Source organism: Chionomys nivalis, chromosome 25 (assembly GCF_950005125.1).
Source record: "Chionomys nivalis chromosome 25, mChiNiv1.1, whole genome shotgun sequence".
NCBI lineage: Eukaryota > Metazoa > Chordata > Mammalia > Rodentia > Cricetidae > Chionomys > Chionomys nivalis.
Window position 1 is genome coordinate 8,287,530 of NC_080110.1, and position 18,620 is coordinate 8,306,149.

The 18,620-nt window shown below is 43.8% G+C and overlaps 1 protein-coding gene across 1 annotated transcript in view; it reads right to left on the bottom strand.

Annotated features, from left to right (window-relative positions):
• Cfap54 (cilia and flagella associated protein 54) overlaps nt 1–18,620 on the bottom strand; it is a 255,271-nt gene that overhangs the window by 106,601 nt on the left and 130,050 nt on the right. The window contains exons 41-47 of the mRNA XM_057757648.1: nt 17,513–17,707; nt 16,741–16,828; nt 16,231–16,440; nt 13,371–13,437; nt 9,834–10,016; nt 5,372–5,458; nt 474–596 (exon numbers count right to left, since the gene is read on the bottom strand). Coding sequence (XP_057613631.1) covers nt 474–596; nt 5,372–5,458; nt 9,834–10,016; nt 13,371–13,437; nt 16,231–16,440; nt 16,741–16,828; nt 17,513–17,707 — 953 coding nt within the window. The remainder of the gene's footprint in view (nt 1–473; nt 597–5,371; nt 5,459–9,833; nt 10,017–13,370; nt 13,438–16,230; nt 16,441–16,740; nt 16,829–17,512; nt 17,708–18,620) is intronic.

Here is an 18,620-nt window from a genome sequence, read left to right on the forward strand (position 1 = left end):
CATTCCAAAGCCCTGCTGCTTCCCCAGGTCCAAGAGGAAGAGGAGGACAAAGGGAGAAGGAACGGGGAGAAGGTATATACATTAAAGATATCCAAATAATATATATGAACAGGTCACCTTGATGAAAAACATTGAACAAACGTGGTAAGATTAGACCTACAAATCTGGGCTAGGTAGGCGGATGTGCCTAAAGAGACCATTGAGCTACCTATAATAAAAAGCAACACGTGGTAGGCACGGGCCAGGATTCGACTGCAATCACCTTCTCCAGAACTGCAGGCCCTCCCTGCCTGGCCCCTTTCCATGCCAGATAAATGAAACTTGATTTTGCTGTAACTAGACTTAGCAGCGCGGTCCGGAGCACTGGAGACTTGCGCGCACACTTCTGTGGGAATGTTCCGTAGGCTTCAGGCATGTAGCCTCCAGAGATTTTAAATACGTATCTATAGCTTTGAATCAGGTGGGGAGGTTACCTTAACTCTGGCTGCAGCTTTATAGCCAGCAGGGATGGCGCACGGCATGTTTTTTCCATGAAAAATCTGGGATAGCTCATAAAAGGCTTCAGAAAAGAAGCCTAAATCTATAAGGATTTCAGTCTGTAAAAGAAAGAAAGAAGATTTGATATTAGTTTCTTTTGCTTACAAAATACAAATTCGAGGGAAAACGCATCAGGTTCTAAGATCCGAAATGCCCGCTTAATGATGGTAGCGTGTAACGAATCAGTGTTCACTGATTAGTGGGTGAACACTAGTACTTACCAGCGTGCTTGTGAAAATGCCTGTCTCCAAGTGCAGTGGACCACAAAGCTAACAACAGCAGGGGGCATTCAGAACAACAGACTCTTATCAGCTGCTGCTTACTTCTTCAGAGGCAGACACAAAAGTATAACAGCCATGGAGAAGTTTTTAAAACTAACTCAACTTATTATCTCTTTGTTCCCATGGTTCCCATGGGAACCTGGGTAAAAAAACAAAGTAAGAATACTCCCGATGTTCTTGAACCCTCTGAGGGAAGTTAGACAAAAGCACAATGTGTCAACACAGAGACAACTATTAATTTTCTTATCTTTTAATTAAGTGTCAACTTTAAAGGCATATGATTAACAATTTTTGCTGGCTGATAGCTATACATTCCACAGGGTTTGTTTTGAATACAATCCAATTGAACTAAATCAGGAAATTAAAGGAAGGGAAGTTAACATTCAACATGTTTACTGAATCTCTTGGACAGCAAGCCCACTTGAAGGTTAGAGTCCCCTGAGATTCGTAATTAACCAAATGTAAGAGACATGTGCGGGTCTTGCATAGTAAGAGATGGCTTAGAAGGCCGGTGGTGGTGGCAAACACCTTTAATCCCAGCACTTGGGGAGACAAAGACAGGCAGGTCTCTGTGAGTTTGAGGCCAGCCTGGTTTACAGAGTAAGTTCCAGTACAGTCAGAGCTACACAGAAACCCTGTCTCAAAAAACAAAAACAGAAAGAGGATCGGGACTTAGAGGCATTGACAAAATCCTGCTTTCAACAGTGGGGTCTCGGAAAATTTCAATGAGGAAGGATTGTTGAAGAGAAGAGCTGGAAATCATGTAGAGGAGAGAGAAGGCATGCAGAGAGGACCTGAGCACAAAGACCATGGGTTCTGTGCGGCTGGAGAGAGGGGAGGGCAGTGGAGAGAGTCAGGACTTGGGCACAGATGGTGGCCAAACACAGAGAGCCTGTAGACCCCAGTGAGCTCTCTTTTTACTCAGTGAACAAAAGTTACTAGATTGAAGACATGACAGTGAACACTTGAGATCCTAGTGCTTGAAAGACAAAGAGTTTCAAGTCAGTCCTCATCAGACTGAGACAAAGGAATGCGGGTGTATCTCAGAGTTCAGAAAGTTCTCGCTACCATATGCAGGGCTCCAGGTCCAATGTCAGTAGGGAAAATAAGTTGTGGAGACTTTGAACCAGAAAGGACCCTTACATGATTTATGCTTTGAAAATGTTCAGTTATTTTGTGGAGGGCAAGGGTACAAATGATAGACACAGAGAATAAAGCACAAAATTGAATGTATACACAACACACACACAGAGAAAAAAGACGAATCAATTTATCTTCAGCATGCCAATACACTATAGTTCCTGTTCTCCTTTTCATCCTTGGTTTAGGAACTTCAAGAGTGGAAAAAACAAACAAACAAACAAAACTTTAAGGAAACAAAAAGGCAAATTAGGGGAAATCGGTGGTAAAAATAACATGAAAATAAAACATAAAATCGCAGAAGGTTGTTTTTTAATGGGAAAGAGAAAGTCTATTGCACTGTCTGTGTATTGTAGTTTTGCTCAAGAGATGGTAGTCTCTGTACCTGCCATACCACCCCCGCTGCCATCAAATATCAAAGCAAGCACTTCTGGAGCTAGATGAACGCTTCTGGACCCCAGGTAGCCATTACTTCCATTGGCGCCTGGAGGAAAATCCCCCTGCAGACCTCTGTGTGCTCAGACACTGTACCAAAACATCAACCAAGGCTGCCTCTCACTCCATTTCATCGCATCACTCTAAGCAACAGCAACCTGCACTGTGGACACAGGCCAGAGGACAATGAGAACCAGCCATCAACCAGACTTTCATGTGCCTTCTGAAGCAGCAGTACCCTTCCTGGGAATGTTTGAAATGTTGAGAATAAATCTTTAATGGGGTTAGCAGGTCTACAGTGAAGCAGGACATCTGGTCGTGAACAGGTCTTACTATGTTCTCTGGAAGACTCTAATGGACTCTAGAAACTTCACTGCAAGATCTACCTATCATGAACTGGTTAGTCAGAGAGCATCGTTTCTTGGTGTTTCCCAACCCTGGTGTTTCTCTTTCACTTACTAGCCCTGGTTACTTCAGGAAGGTCGCACAAGTTCTGTTCACACAAACTGTCACTTTTTCCTCTGTGGGATCTATCTTTTTTCCTTGCATCTATTAAGATTCCCCAGAACCAGGTTTCAATCTTCCTATGCCAATAAGCTCTGCTGAGCAGTGTGATGATCTGCTGATATCGTTCTCCTGACTCCCATTCTATAATGAATATCGCTCTTAACCAAAGCTCCAAATAGAGAACATAATTCTTCACTGTCTTCAAAGATGCTCCATGGCAAAATCATGAACAAGGACCAAAGAGAGAATTCTGTCTTGCTTTAATTTGGTGAACTATGAGTTCACTGAGGTTATTTACAGGCTCATGGGAGACTCAAAGGTAACTATACTGCCAGAAAGTACCCTGAGCAACCCATGGGCAGTTACACCACTGAAGAATCCACCAGCAGCATGGACAACTCACAAAAAGCTACTTTACCAAAGGGTCCCAACCCAGCCAATTGTTTATCTATAATATTATCTGGAAGAGGGGGATGGTCTTGTGAGTACATGAGTCTCAAGAACCTCTGTATTCCTCCAGTGAGAATGTTAATAGGCCTGTCCTTGGTTCTTGAGGGTCTTCTGTTCTGATTCGAGCCAGGAAGGGTCATGTGCAGCCTGGAGGAAACAGCTAGGCAGCATCGCTCTCTGGTTTTTCTACTGTTATCTTCTACCATCTCCTGCTCAGAACTTCCATGCCTACAGAGCAAAATCACTTTCGTTCCTTAAACAACTCCAAACTGCCTCGCCGGCTATATCTCTCCAAGGATCTTCTCTTACCCACTCATCTAGCGGTATAATTTCCAAACCTAAATTCTGCACATTGAGTGAAACCCTCACACCTCAAAGCCATCTGTTTCTTGTTCAAACTTTCGGGAACGATTCTCACCACACTCGCGTGCGGTAATTAAGGAACAGGTGCATATGTTACCAACGTGTGCATCCTCTCTTAGAGAGCATCCTATCTCTCTTCCCAGCTTCCGTGTCCTCTTATCAAAGACTGTCAAGTTACTAAGTTGAGTTAAATAAGAGGTATCCAGTAAATCTTTTCAAAATATTATTTATTTATTGGGGGAGGCTACATGGATGAAAGTCAGGACAACTTGTGGGACTCCATTTTCTCTACTATGTGGGCTCTCACACTCTGGAATATGTGTGGCCGTGAACACACACAAAGACAGTGAGCACTTGACAAATGCCTACAAGTTCAAAGTTCAATCTAAAAATCAACTAATGAATATCAAATATGTGAACCTGTTACCCATGATAATATGGGGAATTAAAAGATGAATAAAATACAGAGCCTAGCCTCAAGAATATTGCAGTCTCAATGACAGAGGGAGAATGGGTTTTAAAATGTGCTATTCAACATCAAAAGCAAGATAATCCAGGAGTCAGTAGTTCAGATGGAAAGCCAGACATTTTCAGGGTCCACATAAATATTTATGAAGTCCAGTGCTGGGTATGGGTGCTGGATGCGGGTGCTGGGTGCAGGTGCTGGGTATGGGTGCCGGGTGCGGGTGTTGGGTATGGATCTGGGTGTGGGTGCTGGGTGCAGGTGCTGGTTATGGGTGCTGAGTGCAGGTGCTGGGTATGGGTGCTGGGTGCTGGGTGCTGGGTATGGATGCTAGGTGCGGGTGCTGGGTGCAGGTGCTGGGTATGGGTGCTGGGTGATGGGTGCTGGGTATGGATGCTGGGTGCGGGTGCTGGGTGCAGGTGCTGACTGAAGAGCAGACATATTAGGTGGGAGCCAGGGCATGCTGTAAGGCCCACTCCCACAGGCCTACTGCCTCTGTCTCTGCCTCACATCCTAAAGGTTTCACAAGCTCCTAAACCATCACCACCAGCTGTAGGCTCTCTTCAAACACAAGAACCTGGGGACATTCAGCAGTCAACCTATGGTTAGTGCATTACTTTTAAAAGATTTCTTAAATATTTAAAAATTTTATCTGGTGTGGGTGTGGGTGTGTGTGTATGCACGCATGTACATGTGTGTGTGCATGCCTATATGAGTTTGTGCACAGCACATGCATCCAGGAGAACACAGAAGCCACAAGAGGTGGTTGGATCTCCTAGAACTGGAGTTACAGACACATGTAAGCTATCATGTGGGTGCTGAGAACTGAGCCTGCATCCCCTGAGAGATCAGAAAGTGCTCTGAGCCACTGAATCAACTCCATTCCTTGTGTATGTTTTAATTTATAAATATGTATCTATGTATGGAGGCCAGAAGAGGACATCATCGACCCTCTGAGGCTGGAGCTACACAGGGGCCTGTGAGCTGCCCAAAGTGGGGGCGGGGAAATGCGCTTAGGTTCTCTGGGAGAGCTGTCTGTGTGATGCGGGGTCATCTTCCCGGGCCCAAACTGCACTATTTTTATATCAGTATGCTGTCATGTCATTAACAGCTTATTTGTAAGAATTAGAATCAAGTTCACACAGTGTCCTTAAAAGAGAAAGAATGTCAAAGGTATTAACAGCCTGTAGCATACCTTGAGGATTCTTGCTTCTAGATTTCTGACGATGTCTTGGCAAATTACAGTCACAAAATATTGGTACAATGCAAGGAGAGGCAGAACCTACCAGAAGAAAAGAGACATTCTTTAAGATATCACTTATCAGCATAATAGACTGGTAATCAAATTTTGTCAAACATTAACTGCAGGATACATTACACAAAGTATCACATTTCTACATTAGCAGAACAAACCACTTTGTACAAAGAACACGGTCTACCCAATCATATCAGCTACCTTTCTTATTAGCATCCTAAAATTTCTGAGGAAAGCAACTGAAGAGAGGACTGGCTCATCATAGCCAAGGGGACCAGCCATCCTGGAGGGGAAGGCATGGTAGCAGGAGCAGGAGGCAGTGGGTCCACCCTGCAGCCTCAGTCATGATGCAGCGATAAATGCTGATGCTCACCCAGCCCATTCTTTTTATTTACTTAGGGGTCCCGGTCCGTGGAACGGTACTAACCCTATTTAAGGTGAGTGTCTCTATTTCAATCATTCTCATCTAGAAAGTCCCTCACAGATATGCCTAGGAGTTTGCTTGCATGGTGATTCCTGATCCCATCTAGTTGGCCATCAATATTAGCCATGGCGTTAGCTTCCGAATTTTACTGAACCTTGTACATGCTATCAGAAACTTAAACTTCCAAGATCATGCCATTCATTACCCCAAAGCAAGGGGTCACATCTCTAAGTACACAGAAGTTCAAGTCCAATTAACTATCTCCTTAAAAGGTAATAACAACGTAAGTATTTGAGGACTATCTGAAATATCCCAGCAAACATGCTATCAAAAACTGCAGAGCTTCGGTCAAAGGACTTATGTTCATGCCTTCTAACTAGCTCTGAGTCATTTGCATCAGCATAACCGGCAAGGTCTTCAGTTGGGATCTTTCTCTGGCAACGTACAGCGGGCCTCATATGTTAGATGGGACACTGCTGAATGAGAACGAAATCCTGACGACTCTCAGCCTTTAGAGAGCACGGAGTCCACTGAGTAAACCCAGGCTCTCTCCTGTCATTGTATTGTTCTTGTCCTAGAGTTAAAGCCACAGCCCACTGATTCTTCAAGTCTTGTGGATATGTGAGTGGCCATAGGCTACCAGCATCCCTCTTGACTGTGCCACTTCCCATCAAAGCAGGGGATGGCTTTGCCTAGATATTGGAACAGCTCCAGATCGCAATGCAAACCAGAAGTATATTCCTGCATGTGTGCCTTGCATGCCAAAGGGTGAGATCCCACGATTATTTTACCTTCTCTAGACTGAGGATCGAACCAAGGGCCTTGTTCATTTTAGGCAAGAACCCCACCACTGCACTCTATCTCCTGACATCTGACTTTCACTGTTTATTTTAAGATGTGTCTTCCTAAGCTTGTTAGTGTCTAACTTGCCAACTAGCTGAGGCAGGTCTTGAACTTCTGACCCTCCGGTCTTAGCCTCCTGAGTAGCTGGGATTATAGGCCTGAGCCAGCAGATCCAGATGAGTCAAATTACTGTCTCAGAGCAAATTTTGTATTTTGTAGATGTCTTATTTGCCATGAGGCTTCTTCTTGAGGTTAATGTAACACAAAACAGAAATTGCTTGCTGCTTCTGTCTGGTTGGGGGACATCTAACGGCAGGTCAGTTAGAAGCTCCAACCAGCAATCACTTTTGCAAAAGATTGAAATTGGTTTTAAATGACTTTGAACATAATACACTTTTCTACAATTATGCACTGCAAATGTCAAACAAAACCTTTCCAGCAATTAATGCAGCACAAAACACCAAGAGCAATTACCTTTGAGATTTAGCTTCTTTTTTTTTTTAATGAGAAATAAAAACACACTATTTTATTGCTGCAGTTGCTCAATTATTCAGGAAAAAAATCTCAATTTCTGAGGCTTTGGGAGGAAAAAGTCTCATTTCTTTTTGAGCACAGTGATACGTATTATATATGATTATGGGGAGGCAGCTAGGGGTTCCCCATGGGAGGGAAGCAGATCCCAATCCAGAAGTGAACTGCACTACGGGAGACCGGGTATTATTTGATTAGTTTTGTTTTTTTTTTTTTTTTTTTTTTTTTTTTAGTAAACAATTTCTGGCCAAATCTTCCCAGTGTTGAAAGTACTTATCACCCTCTAAATTTTACTACACAGTTTTATAATTTCCCAACTTATATCCAAGGTAATAAATATTTTTAATATAGGAAGAGACTTGAGTTCAGAAAAACAAGGATACCATGAGAATAGAAAAAAACTGTACATGAAAAAAGTTGTTGAAAAGATAAAAGAAGCAGAAAGGGAGAAGGAATTGCTACCAAAAGCAAAGAGGGAGGAGCAGAGACTTAAAAAAGAGACAGATGAGCACACAAAGAAGAAATGAGGCAGGGAAAACAGAAAAGGCCAGGGTCGAGGGCACAGTCGTCTCTTTTTAAGTGCATTCAACTTTGAATTTGTGATAGCCGCTTTGATTTCTTTCCCACAGATGGGGAAGATGGGCTGTATTCAGGCTTTGGGACTCTGGAAATGGTGAGGAATGACTGCCTTTTATCTCACAGCTGGGGTTTGCTGCTCTTGGACGCATCTATGACAGAGAAGAGAGAGGACACGATTGAAGATGAACGCATCTCGAGGTCGGGATATTGACAGGAACTGTGCCTTAACTCTGTGAGTCTTAAATGCCCTCTATTCCTGCTCGACATCAACAATGCCGTCTAGTGGAGCTCACCAAATGCGTCAAGGGAAAGAAAAATGAAGGAAGAGCGTGCAGAAGACGACCAACGTCAAATAGACAGGGGTCAGAGAGAGACCACGGAGTGATACGGTTTTAGACATATGAGGAAGAGCCCTTTGCAGCAGAACTAACCAGCCACGCATGAGTGAGACTTGGAAAGTAACGGTAAATTAGGAGATATATCACAGTGGATTAAAGAGGCTTTAAATGTGTGGTGGGGGGAGTAGGACACATGTGATACAAAGTCAAAGGGGTAAAAGAGTTTAAAGCTGGAAGGGAGAAAAGAGAGAGATTGCAGTCCCAGTGCAAAGAAAGGCTACCCGCCCCCAGGAGTCTACAGAGGGCTGGCTCCCCATGGCTCCCAAAGCAATACAGGCAGTTTTCTCTGCAGTTGGTTGCCCACCAGAACTATATAGGAGACCCTATTGATCAAGGTTGATATGTTGTGGTCATAGCAACAGAGAAAGAAGCTGGAAGTCAAATGGAAGCTTCCTCCCTACTGGCTAGCCCTTGTAGTACCAGAAGTTGCTAGGCAAGAACTGTCAACAGTCTTAGCCACAGACTGCGTGCTACACAACTGACCCACCATAGAAGACATGTCTGGTGGTGCAATAGTGGCAACTCTGTCATAGGTGTGGCCAACCACTTTCTGCTCAGAAATGAGACCTGTTATGCAGGAAAGAATTCACATCTGAAACTCAAAACCTGATAAAAAGCCTGAGGCAGTAGAAGCATAGGCCTGAGTGGGGAAGCTCCTGTTGGGTTTGCTAAATGGACATGGTGTGCCCGTCTAATAAACTTCTAAATAATTATATTCATCCTCATATATTTGTGCTGCTGTCAGCTTCAGGTAGAGAAGCTAGCCTCCTTTTTGCAGGGAGCAAAGGTAACCGCAGAGACTTGAGGAAAAGCGACAGCTGAATGCTTGGGCATAAATGGGACATCTGTCTCCAGCGGAGTTCAGAGAACATTATGGAGGAGATGGGAGAAAGAATGTAAGAGTCACAGGACAGGGTAGAGTGTTGTGGAACGCTGCCTCCGAGGCGTGGGGTGGCCATGGCATTCGACACATAGTCGGCCACCTGTATAAACCTCACACAACTGAACCAAGCAATATCTTGTCACAGCAAGGGAAGAGATTCATGAGGCCATATTTCTTCCGGAAGACTTAAAGGCACCTAGGAGTCTGTAATGAGGTCTGGTGCCCTCTAGAGGAAGAGACCTGGTCAGTCGTCCTCATCCGCTTAGACCATGAAACCCAATATGGACAAGTTCAACAGAACCGCCACGTAGGGGCTGCGCATGTATGCTTCAACATTACCAGGGCATAGATTTTATTTTCATTTTTTTTCAGGATTACCTAGGACAGGAGAGTCTCACAAGGCCTAAGGATTGAATGATGGTTAGAGGCAGGGTGAGGACATTACCTCCAGTCATGGAAACACTGCTAAGGTTCCCACATGCCTATAAATTACCTCACACCACTGTTCCCTGTAAGCCTCCCTAATAAAGCTCAGTGAGCCATCAAAAAGAAAAATGAAAATAGAAGGGGGGCTAGCTAGAACGAGAGGATCCCAGAGAGCCAGGTGTAAGAGGCACTGAAGGGGGAGGTGAAAATGAGCAAAATAAATTATAAAAATTTCATAACAAAAAAACATTATTGAATATAAGGTAATTCAAGCTACTAATAACAGAAAAAGAGATGTCGATCTCACAAATCACTCACGATGAGGTTGTACTTAGCGTAGTGCAGCTCACGGATGATGTAGTAGAGACTTGCAACAACACTGCAGATGTCAGCCCTGAATTTATCTGAGAAGAGTTCGATGCCCGGGAGGAGCTGGGTGACTTCGTACTGAGCATAGCTGCGTTCGGCTTTGGGATGTGGGAGGGTAGTGCGGAGCAGACTCTGGAAAAATGAAAAATGGGGAAATAAAGAGCCACGATTTCACCTGTACCTATGAAACAAACAAGCCCCAAACAGTACATGTACCATCTCCTGAAGGGCCTGTGTGTGCATTTCACAATAAATGGTATTTATTAATATTATCATCATTATGGGTTCCAAATGCTGTTATCGCTCTGGGTGGGCTTTATAAATTCCATTATAATAGTACACTTACTGTTCTCAAAGAAAATATCATTATAGCATCATTTGGTGAGACTTGTGTTCGGTGCTTCTGGTAAGTTCTGTACAAATATTATCTCACTTAATCCTCAACTAACCTACTCTTAGAACAAAGAACTGCTAGTTCACAAATGGTATCATTAAGGCTTAAGTAATTAACTTATATGAGTTTATACCATTAATGATGGAATAAAAAGATTCCAAATCAATCTGGGCAGTGGCGGCACACAACTTTAATCCCAGGACTCAGGTGGCAGAGATGGGAGGATCTCTGTGAGTTCGAAGCCAGCCTGGTCTATAGAGCAAGTTCCAGGACACCAGGACAAGTTCCAAAGCTACAGGATAAACTCTGTCTTAAAAATAAAAATGAAAAAAAACAACACTATGATATTTGACTATATCAAGTTATAGATGAGGGAGATTGTTTTAAGGAGCTGGCTCGTTTTCTGGCCGCCCAGCAGCTCAGACCCAAAATAGCCACACAGAAACTATATTATTTAAATCACTGCTTGTCCCATTAGCTCTAGCTTCTTATTTGCTAACTCTTACATCTTAATTTAACCCATTTCTAGTAATCTGTGTATCACCACATGGCTGTGGCTTACCAGGTAAAGTTCCCAGTGTCTGTCTCTGGCAGCTCCATGGCTTCTCCCTCACTCCTCCTTTTTTCTCCCAGCATTCAGTCTAGTTTTCCCTGCCTACCTCTATTCCCTGTGCAGGCCCAAGACAGTTTCTTTATTAACCAATGGTATCCACAGCATACAGAGGAAAATTCCACATCAGGAGATGGTGACATGAAACCGAAACCAGGCAGAGATTTCAAACCAGTATATCTTATGCAACTCATATGACCAGCAGTAAGCAACATGCTAGGAAAACAAGATCTATTTATAAAACTAAATTTTATATTTGGAAGTATTTATTTGATTATTTTAATATGTAACTATTTGTTGAAGTCAAAACATGTTGAAATTATTTCAATGCATATTATCAAGAAATGTTTTTCAATTGGATCACTTATTAACATTATAAGACATCCAATTTTCAAAGATGAATACAGTTGTTAGAAATTTTTAATCTCTTTTTAATTTGTTTTGTAAGACCAAATTTAGAATCAACAGGCTCCTCCTCCGGTCTGAAGACTAGCTGCCATTATGCTGGAAGGTGCCATGGAAGCTTCCAGGGAGCTAAGCAACCAATATTCCCAGCTCTGACACTTAAACTACAAGGATGGCCAGGCATGGCACAATGTACTCAAGGGCGGAGTAGTGGTATCTGTATCTTGGCTGTAGCCAACAGCTCCCTAATTGTACTTAAGGCCTGCTCAATGAGGGGAAAATCAAAATTATGCCTGGTGCTGAAAACCTCGTCAAATATCCAGAGCTGGTGCGGTAACAGTCTTAGAGAAGAACCTCCTGCTGCCTCTTGACTAAATCGACGTAATTCCAACCGCGGCATGCTTCACAGTCACGGGTAAGTGTCGTTCTCATCCTTCATCAAAGAAACTGCTCCGCGCAAAAGCAGAGACTGTTACATAGAACCACACCTTGTCAAAACGCAGAGAACGACTGGTCATGGGGTGCCAGTGGTCCATCTACAACACAACCCCTGCACATTCACCCTGAAGAAGAGATGGGCAGAAGGACTGCAACAGCCAGAGGAACCAGGCACTCTGCTGTGAGACTGTATCCCTAGAAATGACAGGGAAGCAACACCCACGATGCTTCAACAGGCTGCCTCGTAGGACCAGAGCAAGAACAATGCCAACAGACAGGCTAACCTGGAAGGGGACATCTCACAGGATCCTACCCGTAGACAAAGAACTACGGGCAACTAAGAAATGCTGAGAGCAGGAGAAACAGTCTTCCCTAAGGATGAGTCCAATTTGTTATGATGAATCTAATTTGTTATCTGAAGCCAAGTGGTCAGTCCTGAAACCGCATACATACTAATAACACTAAAGGGATTTAGTAGGATATATATATATATATATATATATATATATATATATATATATACACATAAATATATATACATATATATATAATACAATAGAAAATACAATATAAATAATATAAAATTATAAATACAGATAATTATATCTTTAGGCATATATGTGTAACAATAACAATTAAATAAAAAGAAGCCATGTATTAAAGAGGTACAGAGGGTATAATTTGGGAGAGATTGGTGCTAAGAAAGGGATGGAGGAAAACAATAAAAAATTTAAACTAATAAAAAAATTAACCAGCTTCTAAGATAAATCTCACAGGCTAATGTTTACTTTAGGTTACTAATGTAGTAACATTTTAATATCACACTAAACAAAAACTCAGCCATTTTTAATCGTACACTTTCTAGAATGCAAACAGGCTATACAAGCAGCTGAAGCTGCATCATGGGGTCAGAGCCAGGACGCCAATCCCAACACTCCTCACGCCCCTCACTTCCCTTTCAAGCACACACACTGGATTGTAAGATAAACTTAAAGTCTGCCCTTAAATTTGAAGAAGGCTTTCCCAAAGGATTTATCTATCCAGAGTCTAGAAGCCATCCACTGACTGCGACACACAGCAAGGATGTCTGTCCCATCCACCAGTGCAGACAGAACCTCTGGTGGACCGCAAAGGCTCAGCTTACATCCTGACTCTCTGACGTCTCATGTTTCAGGTCAAAGCATCTTTCTTCTCCAGAGAGAAATCCCGAGGAGCACAAGCACTTCTGTGGCCATCGATGAGTTTATCTCTTGCCTTTACTTTAGGACACTCTCCCATGCAGCCGAGCACGTGGCTCATTAATAGAGACAAGGTAAGCCCTGGGCAACCACGTGGGGAGTCAGGTAGACTGTCCCTATACTGACAACTAAGATTCTGCTAAACATAAAAAACTCAGTTTCCCTATGGATAAAGCTGTCCCTGTTAGAGGAGAAAGGGGACAGAAAGGTGAGTGTTCTGTGCTAACAGGGATGGAAGGTGCCATGCACGACCAACTAAAGCAGGAAAAGATGAGCTCGTGGGTTTCGGTATAGCTCATACTATTTTTTCTCCCTGTGATTTTTGTGCTCTGGATAAACCATATCTGTTTACTGACTTACATAAATGACTCTATCTTCAGTAAACATACAGAAACCATTACCTGAAAAAGCAATGCAGACAAGATGCAAGAGTTGATTCTTTTCTTAACATTTGTGGTTTTGATAAACCTAAATAATTATAAGAAAAACCAATTAGTAGAAAACCTACCAAGTTTTGATATGAATGTATTTTTAAATGTGTCTGGAACCCAGGAAACGTTAGGGGACAAATATGTGCAAGAAAACTTATGGAAAAATCAAGAAGAAAATAAAAAATTACCCTATATCCTACCACTGGTAACATTTTGGTTGATTTTCTTCTAGACTTTTTCTCTTATAGTCAGTCACACACAAAGAAACAAAAGCATATTCATATTAAGAGTAAAATTATGCCATAGACACTACATATTCAATATATATTATATAAACCACGTTCTTATTCATGTACTTTAACTCTATGATTATTTTAACAAACTACAGTGTTTTATCGTATAGATGTATCATACATAGAAAAATCTTGATCTCAACTTGCTTTTTTCTTCCAATGCTAAGGTAAATGTGGTAAGTAAAAATATGGATGTTTATTTTATTAATCTCACCAGGTAATTCCATAGAAGTGCCAATCTTTTGTCAATAAAAAAAGGAAGACTGAGAAGGCTTTGCATAAGTATGGCTAATAATCTCCCGCAAAGACTGGGCCCATATGGCACACCGCCACTCACTACTCTGAGCCTTTCCAGCCAAAATGAAATCTCTCCACGGAGATTGTTTCCTCTTATGTCCCTTGGAGAAGTTTGTGTTTTCTTTATGCGGCACTCACAACCTGCCTCTGCAGCTATAAACCAAATTATCTTCTCTTGAATCTTACTTAGAAGAACACAAGCAGGCAGCTGCCTAGGCTGTAGTGACAACCAAGTCAATCTGAGCCCATCAGTGTGGGCGCCAGCACTGGGACTCTGCACTCAGGAATGCCCTCTGCTCTGAGAATATGAGACCAGCTGAAGTCCCCGAGGACTCAGTCCCTCTGGGGTCAGCTTGCAGCCAGGAACAGGAGATGACTTTCTTGCTTGAAATCACGAGGTAATAGTTTCAGAGGACGAGGTGCCCTCAGCCATGGTTGTCCCTTCCCAGGTGCCAATCTTCCCCTCTCTCCTTCTTAGTCTTACTCCAATCTACCAAGCCCTAAGTCCGCTGTACATGTATAAACATTTGTGTCCACGGGTATGTGTGTTTGAGTATGTGAGTGTGTGTGTATCTGTTTGGCTTTAGTCTGAGGACGAGTTCCTTCCCGAGGGTACCAAGTCAAAACTGACAGATGTTCTTTAATGTTTAATACTTTCAGAGAAACCTATTACTTCCTCTACTTCCAAAAGTACCGGTATCATGAAAGCTGAAAGAAGTTTTATCATTTAATGCGCCATACAGCTCAAAATCCAGCATGGAGTTTTCCTCACCACATCCTACAGGTAAACTAAAGAAGTGCCTGGAGAAAGGGTACCTCCCTCTCCTACTCTGGCCTTCCAGAATTTCCTACAGCTATTACGTGAGACTGCTAACTGTACACAAAGCATTGGGATAAGCATTTATGTATGGAAGACTGAGTCACAGCCCGTAAGATACTTGTACCCTGATCCCAAGAACCTGGGAAAACACTTCCTTTTCTGGCAAGAGACTATGCGATGCAATCAGATTCAAGATCTGGAGAGGGGGCGGATATCCACAATGGTCTTGACAGGGCGGTGGAGCCACAGCAGTTGTAACAGAAAGACTAGAAGGCGCAAGGAGCAGAAGAAGGAAACGTAGGGCTGGAGATAAATGTCAGTGAGAGCTGGAGCAAGAGAGAAATGGTGGAGAGAGAGCAAGGTATTCATAGATGGCTGATGTTCAAACTTAAGACGGGCCTGTGAGACACGGAAGGAAGGGAACAGACCACCCCTGGTGTTTTCAGAGGACCCATAACTCTGCCACATCTTGACTTTGGGGCTTTGGAACTTCCTAACTGTAAGATAATAAATGTCTCCATAGAGTTGGGGCTGTCGCTCAGTGGTCAGTGCTTGCCTAGCACGTGAGAAGCCCTGGGTTAATCCTTAGCACCCCAAAGCAACAGAAATTTGTTTTGTTGTAAAAAACACAGTGGCGACTTGTTCCAGCAGCAGTACTACGACCATGTAGTAGGCTGGGAAGCATGCTGCGGTAGAACTCCCAGTAACCTCAGCACATTCCTACACTGGAGACGGGGTCTTTAACAAGGCACTCAAGTGAAGATGATGGCATAGGTCCAACCTGATTTGTGCCTTCTAAGAAGAAGAGATTTAAGTAGGTAGCTTCAGAGAAAAAACCATGTGAGGATGCAGAGAAAAGTGACCACCTGCAAGCCACAAGGGAGGTCTCAAGGAGGCACCTGTCAACCTGTCAATCAGGCGTCCAGTCTCTAACACTATAATACAGCAAACGTCTGTCACTTGAGGCTATCCATCCATGCTACTGTGTGGCCAAAATCTAGCTGGTACAGTGTGTTGTGTGAGTCTCCCCACCACAGTCTATTCAAGAGGGCACTGCATCTCGGAGGACAAATAGCACACCGAGGACATGGGGCTCCTGGGAAGTTCTCAAACTTGGCCTTAGTAGCCAGCCTGCATGCTATACTCCTGCCTCACATCAATGATTCCTGCACTCGCTGTCCATTACGAAAGCTGTCTCCATGCCAGGCATTGGGGATGCATCAATAAATAAAGAGAAGGTCTGTGATAACATTGGACTCGCCTCCTAGGGGCAGAGATGTCACAGGAGGAGAGGACAGTCATAAGTAAAAATATCACAGCATGAAATTGCATTGCCCTGTAGAGGGGCATAGCCGTAGAGGAAGCAACGGTGGTCAGTAGTTGGGGCACGGCTCGTCACCCATCCCATGCCGGGACTCACTGAGCTATCTTTGCTGCGATCATTGCCCCTTGCAGACATCCCCAAATGCCAAGCTTGGATAGGAATTCTTCACTGTAGTCTTTGAAGCCAGGAGGTGAAGAGCTGCTGGCAGCACTGGGGAGGGAAGTGCCCAATTCTTTCCAGGTGTGCAGCACATCTGGCTTCCTGAAGATGTCATCAAGGGCTTGGCACCAGCATTTAAAAGCAGCCCTAAGACAGAAACAGAGCACTGAGTGACGTGTCCTCGGAGGCCAGTAATGAATGCAGCCTCTCGCCCCCGCCCCACTAGATAAAAAGCAAGCGGACGGAGGATGCAGCCACGGTAAATATTAGAGGATGACACTGTGGTGTTTGCTCCCTAGAGCGTCTGTCTCAGGTCGCGTCGTGGACAAAGCGAAGCACTGCCATATTATTGTAGAACTAACACGTAGGGAAGAAAATAGTTTTCCTGATTAAAATAAAAAATGACCAAACCAAAGTCCGTGTCTTTGCTGACTTCTAAAGCACTACCTTTTCTTATCTGCGAAGACGAGGAGACTTCCAAGGGAATGCAAGGACTGAACTTTAAGGCTTCTTTGATTGCTGGCTTGGAGAACATCTGTATTTTTAATCAAGGAAAAGAACAAATGTCAGTGCTAAGGAAAATATTTCCTTTAGATCAGCAAGAATATTTTCTAGCGCATTATTTCTTAACTGTGTAGACAGTAGTGAGGAAAATCTTCAAGCTAATAGTGTTTTCAAATGTCACACGCTGTATATACCCAGAGAGAGCAAAGGAGGTTCTGTTTGAACACTGGAGAACCGGAGATTGAGTCTAATGCCCCAGAAACACAGAGGCTCCGTGGAGAAGGTGCAGTGAGGTCAGCTGTGCAGGCAGGGGTGGTTAATGACACTTGACGGGGAATGAGGGATGGCTGCAGACATAGAATGAGGGGTGGCTGGAGTCTGACTTTCTACAGAGAAAGCACTGGGACCCTCAAGTGGGAGGCAGTGCCTAAATTCTAGAGGCCCCAGGATGCCACCTGGCGAAGTGGCGATTGCACAGTAGCAGGCAGGAAGGTCCCGAGAGTTGGTTTACAGCAGGGCTGACAAGATTCCGGCAGGTCAGAGCTTTCCTTTCCCCTAGGTGGGGATTGGGATGGGAAGAGTGATTCTTATCATGCATCTTCAGCTTTCTAATAAATGCATATATAGTTGGGCTTGTCTGACCAAAAGAAACCGACAGACACGGCAAGAGCTTCTAATGAGGTCACGCTGACAGTTCGGGGCAAGTTAGCCTTACCAATAGTTTGGTGATAGGAAGAAATCACCAGCCCCAGCTGTGAGTAGGGAAGCTTGCTTTTCTCCACGGAACTGAACACTCGGAAGTTCTCCTGAGAAAGGTCAGGGGGTATTGACATGTGCATCTCTTCTGTTCCCAGACAGAACTCCACCTTCCCTGAAGAGAACTGTGCGTTGTTTATCCCTCCTCTTTCACCTAAAGGTGTGGGTGAAAAATGGGGACTGTTAAGTGGGCAAAGAGGGGAAAGACTTGGAGAGGCAGAGGAATGCCAAGGAAGAAGAAAGGGCCGGCTTCTGTATGCAGGTTGGCTTTTCTGCAGTTGGGGGGATACAGTTTTCTCATTCCTGGGGTCCAGGGTGGATACTGAAGTCTGCAGCTATTCAAGAGGATGTCTCTGTACCTTTGTGTTTCAGGAAAGACACTTCAGAGGGGCAGCCAGCCAGGCTGAGGCACTACAGAAGGACAGACAGACAGGCTGAAGCACTACAGAAGGACAGCCAGGCTAAGGCACTACAGAAGGACGGACAGGCTAAGACACTACAGAAGGACGGACAGGCTAGGGCAGTACAGAAGGACAGACAGGCTAAGACTGAGTTAATATTATGCTTCTTTTGCAAGAAGGAGAAGTTAGTGGGTTTGAATCTGCCTTCTTAAAAATCGTTTCCCACAGTTATGATCTTAGTTCACCTCTGGGACAGAAGCCTCCTGGAGAGAAGAAACATGTATGTACCTCTAACCTGAAACAAGAAGAAAGGAATGGAGAAAATCTATCTTGTTAGAAGATCAGAAAACACTCGGAAAAAATCGGCCAGGGAAGCAATGTGAAGGAGCCGAGGGAGAAACTGGGATGGAGGCTGAAGTCAGCGACCTGAGGACTAGGGTGGAAATCCTGGGAATGTTTCCGCATCAGGTGAGCCTCGGGGTGAGCTGCAGGGACCATTCTGAGGAGCCATCCTTGATTGTCTAACTCGTGTCTCTATGCACCAATAATATATCTAGAAATTGAAGGATGTTAACAATGATATGGAAAATTAATTTAGCAGACTTCTCAGAACTCCCCACAAACTAGGCAGGCTGGCCAGTGAGTGCCAACATTGGTGCGACCAGC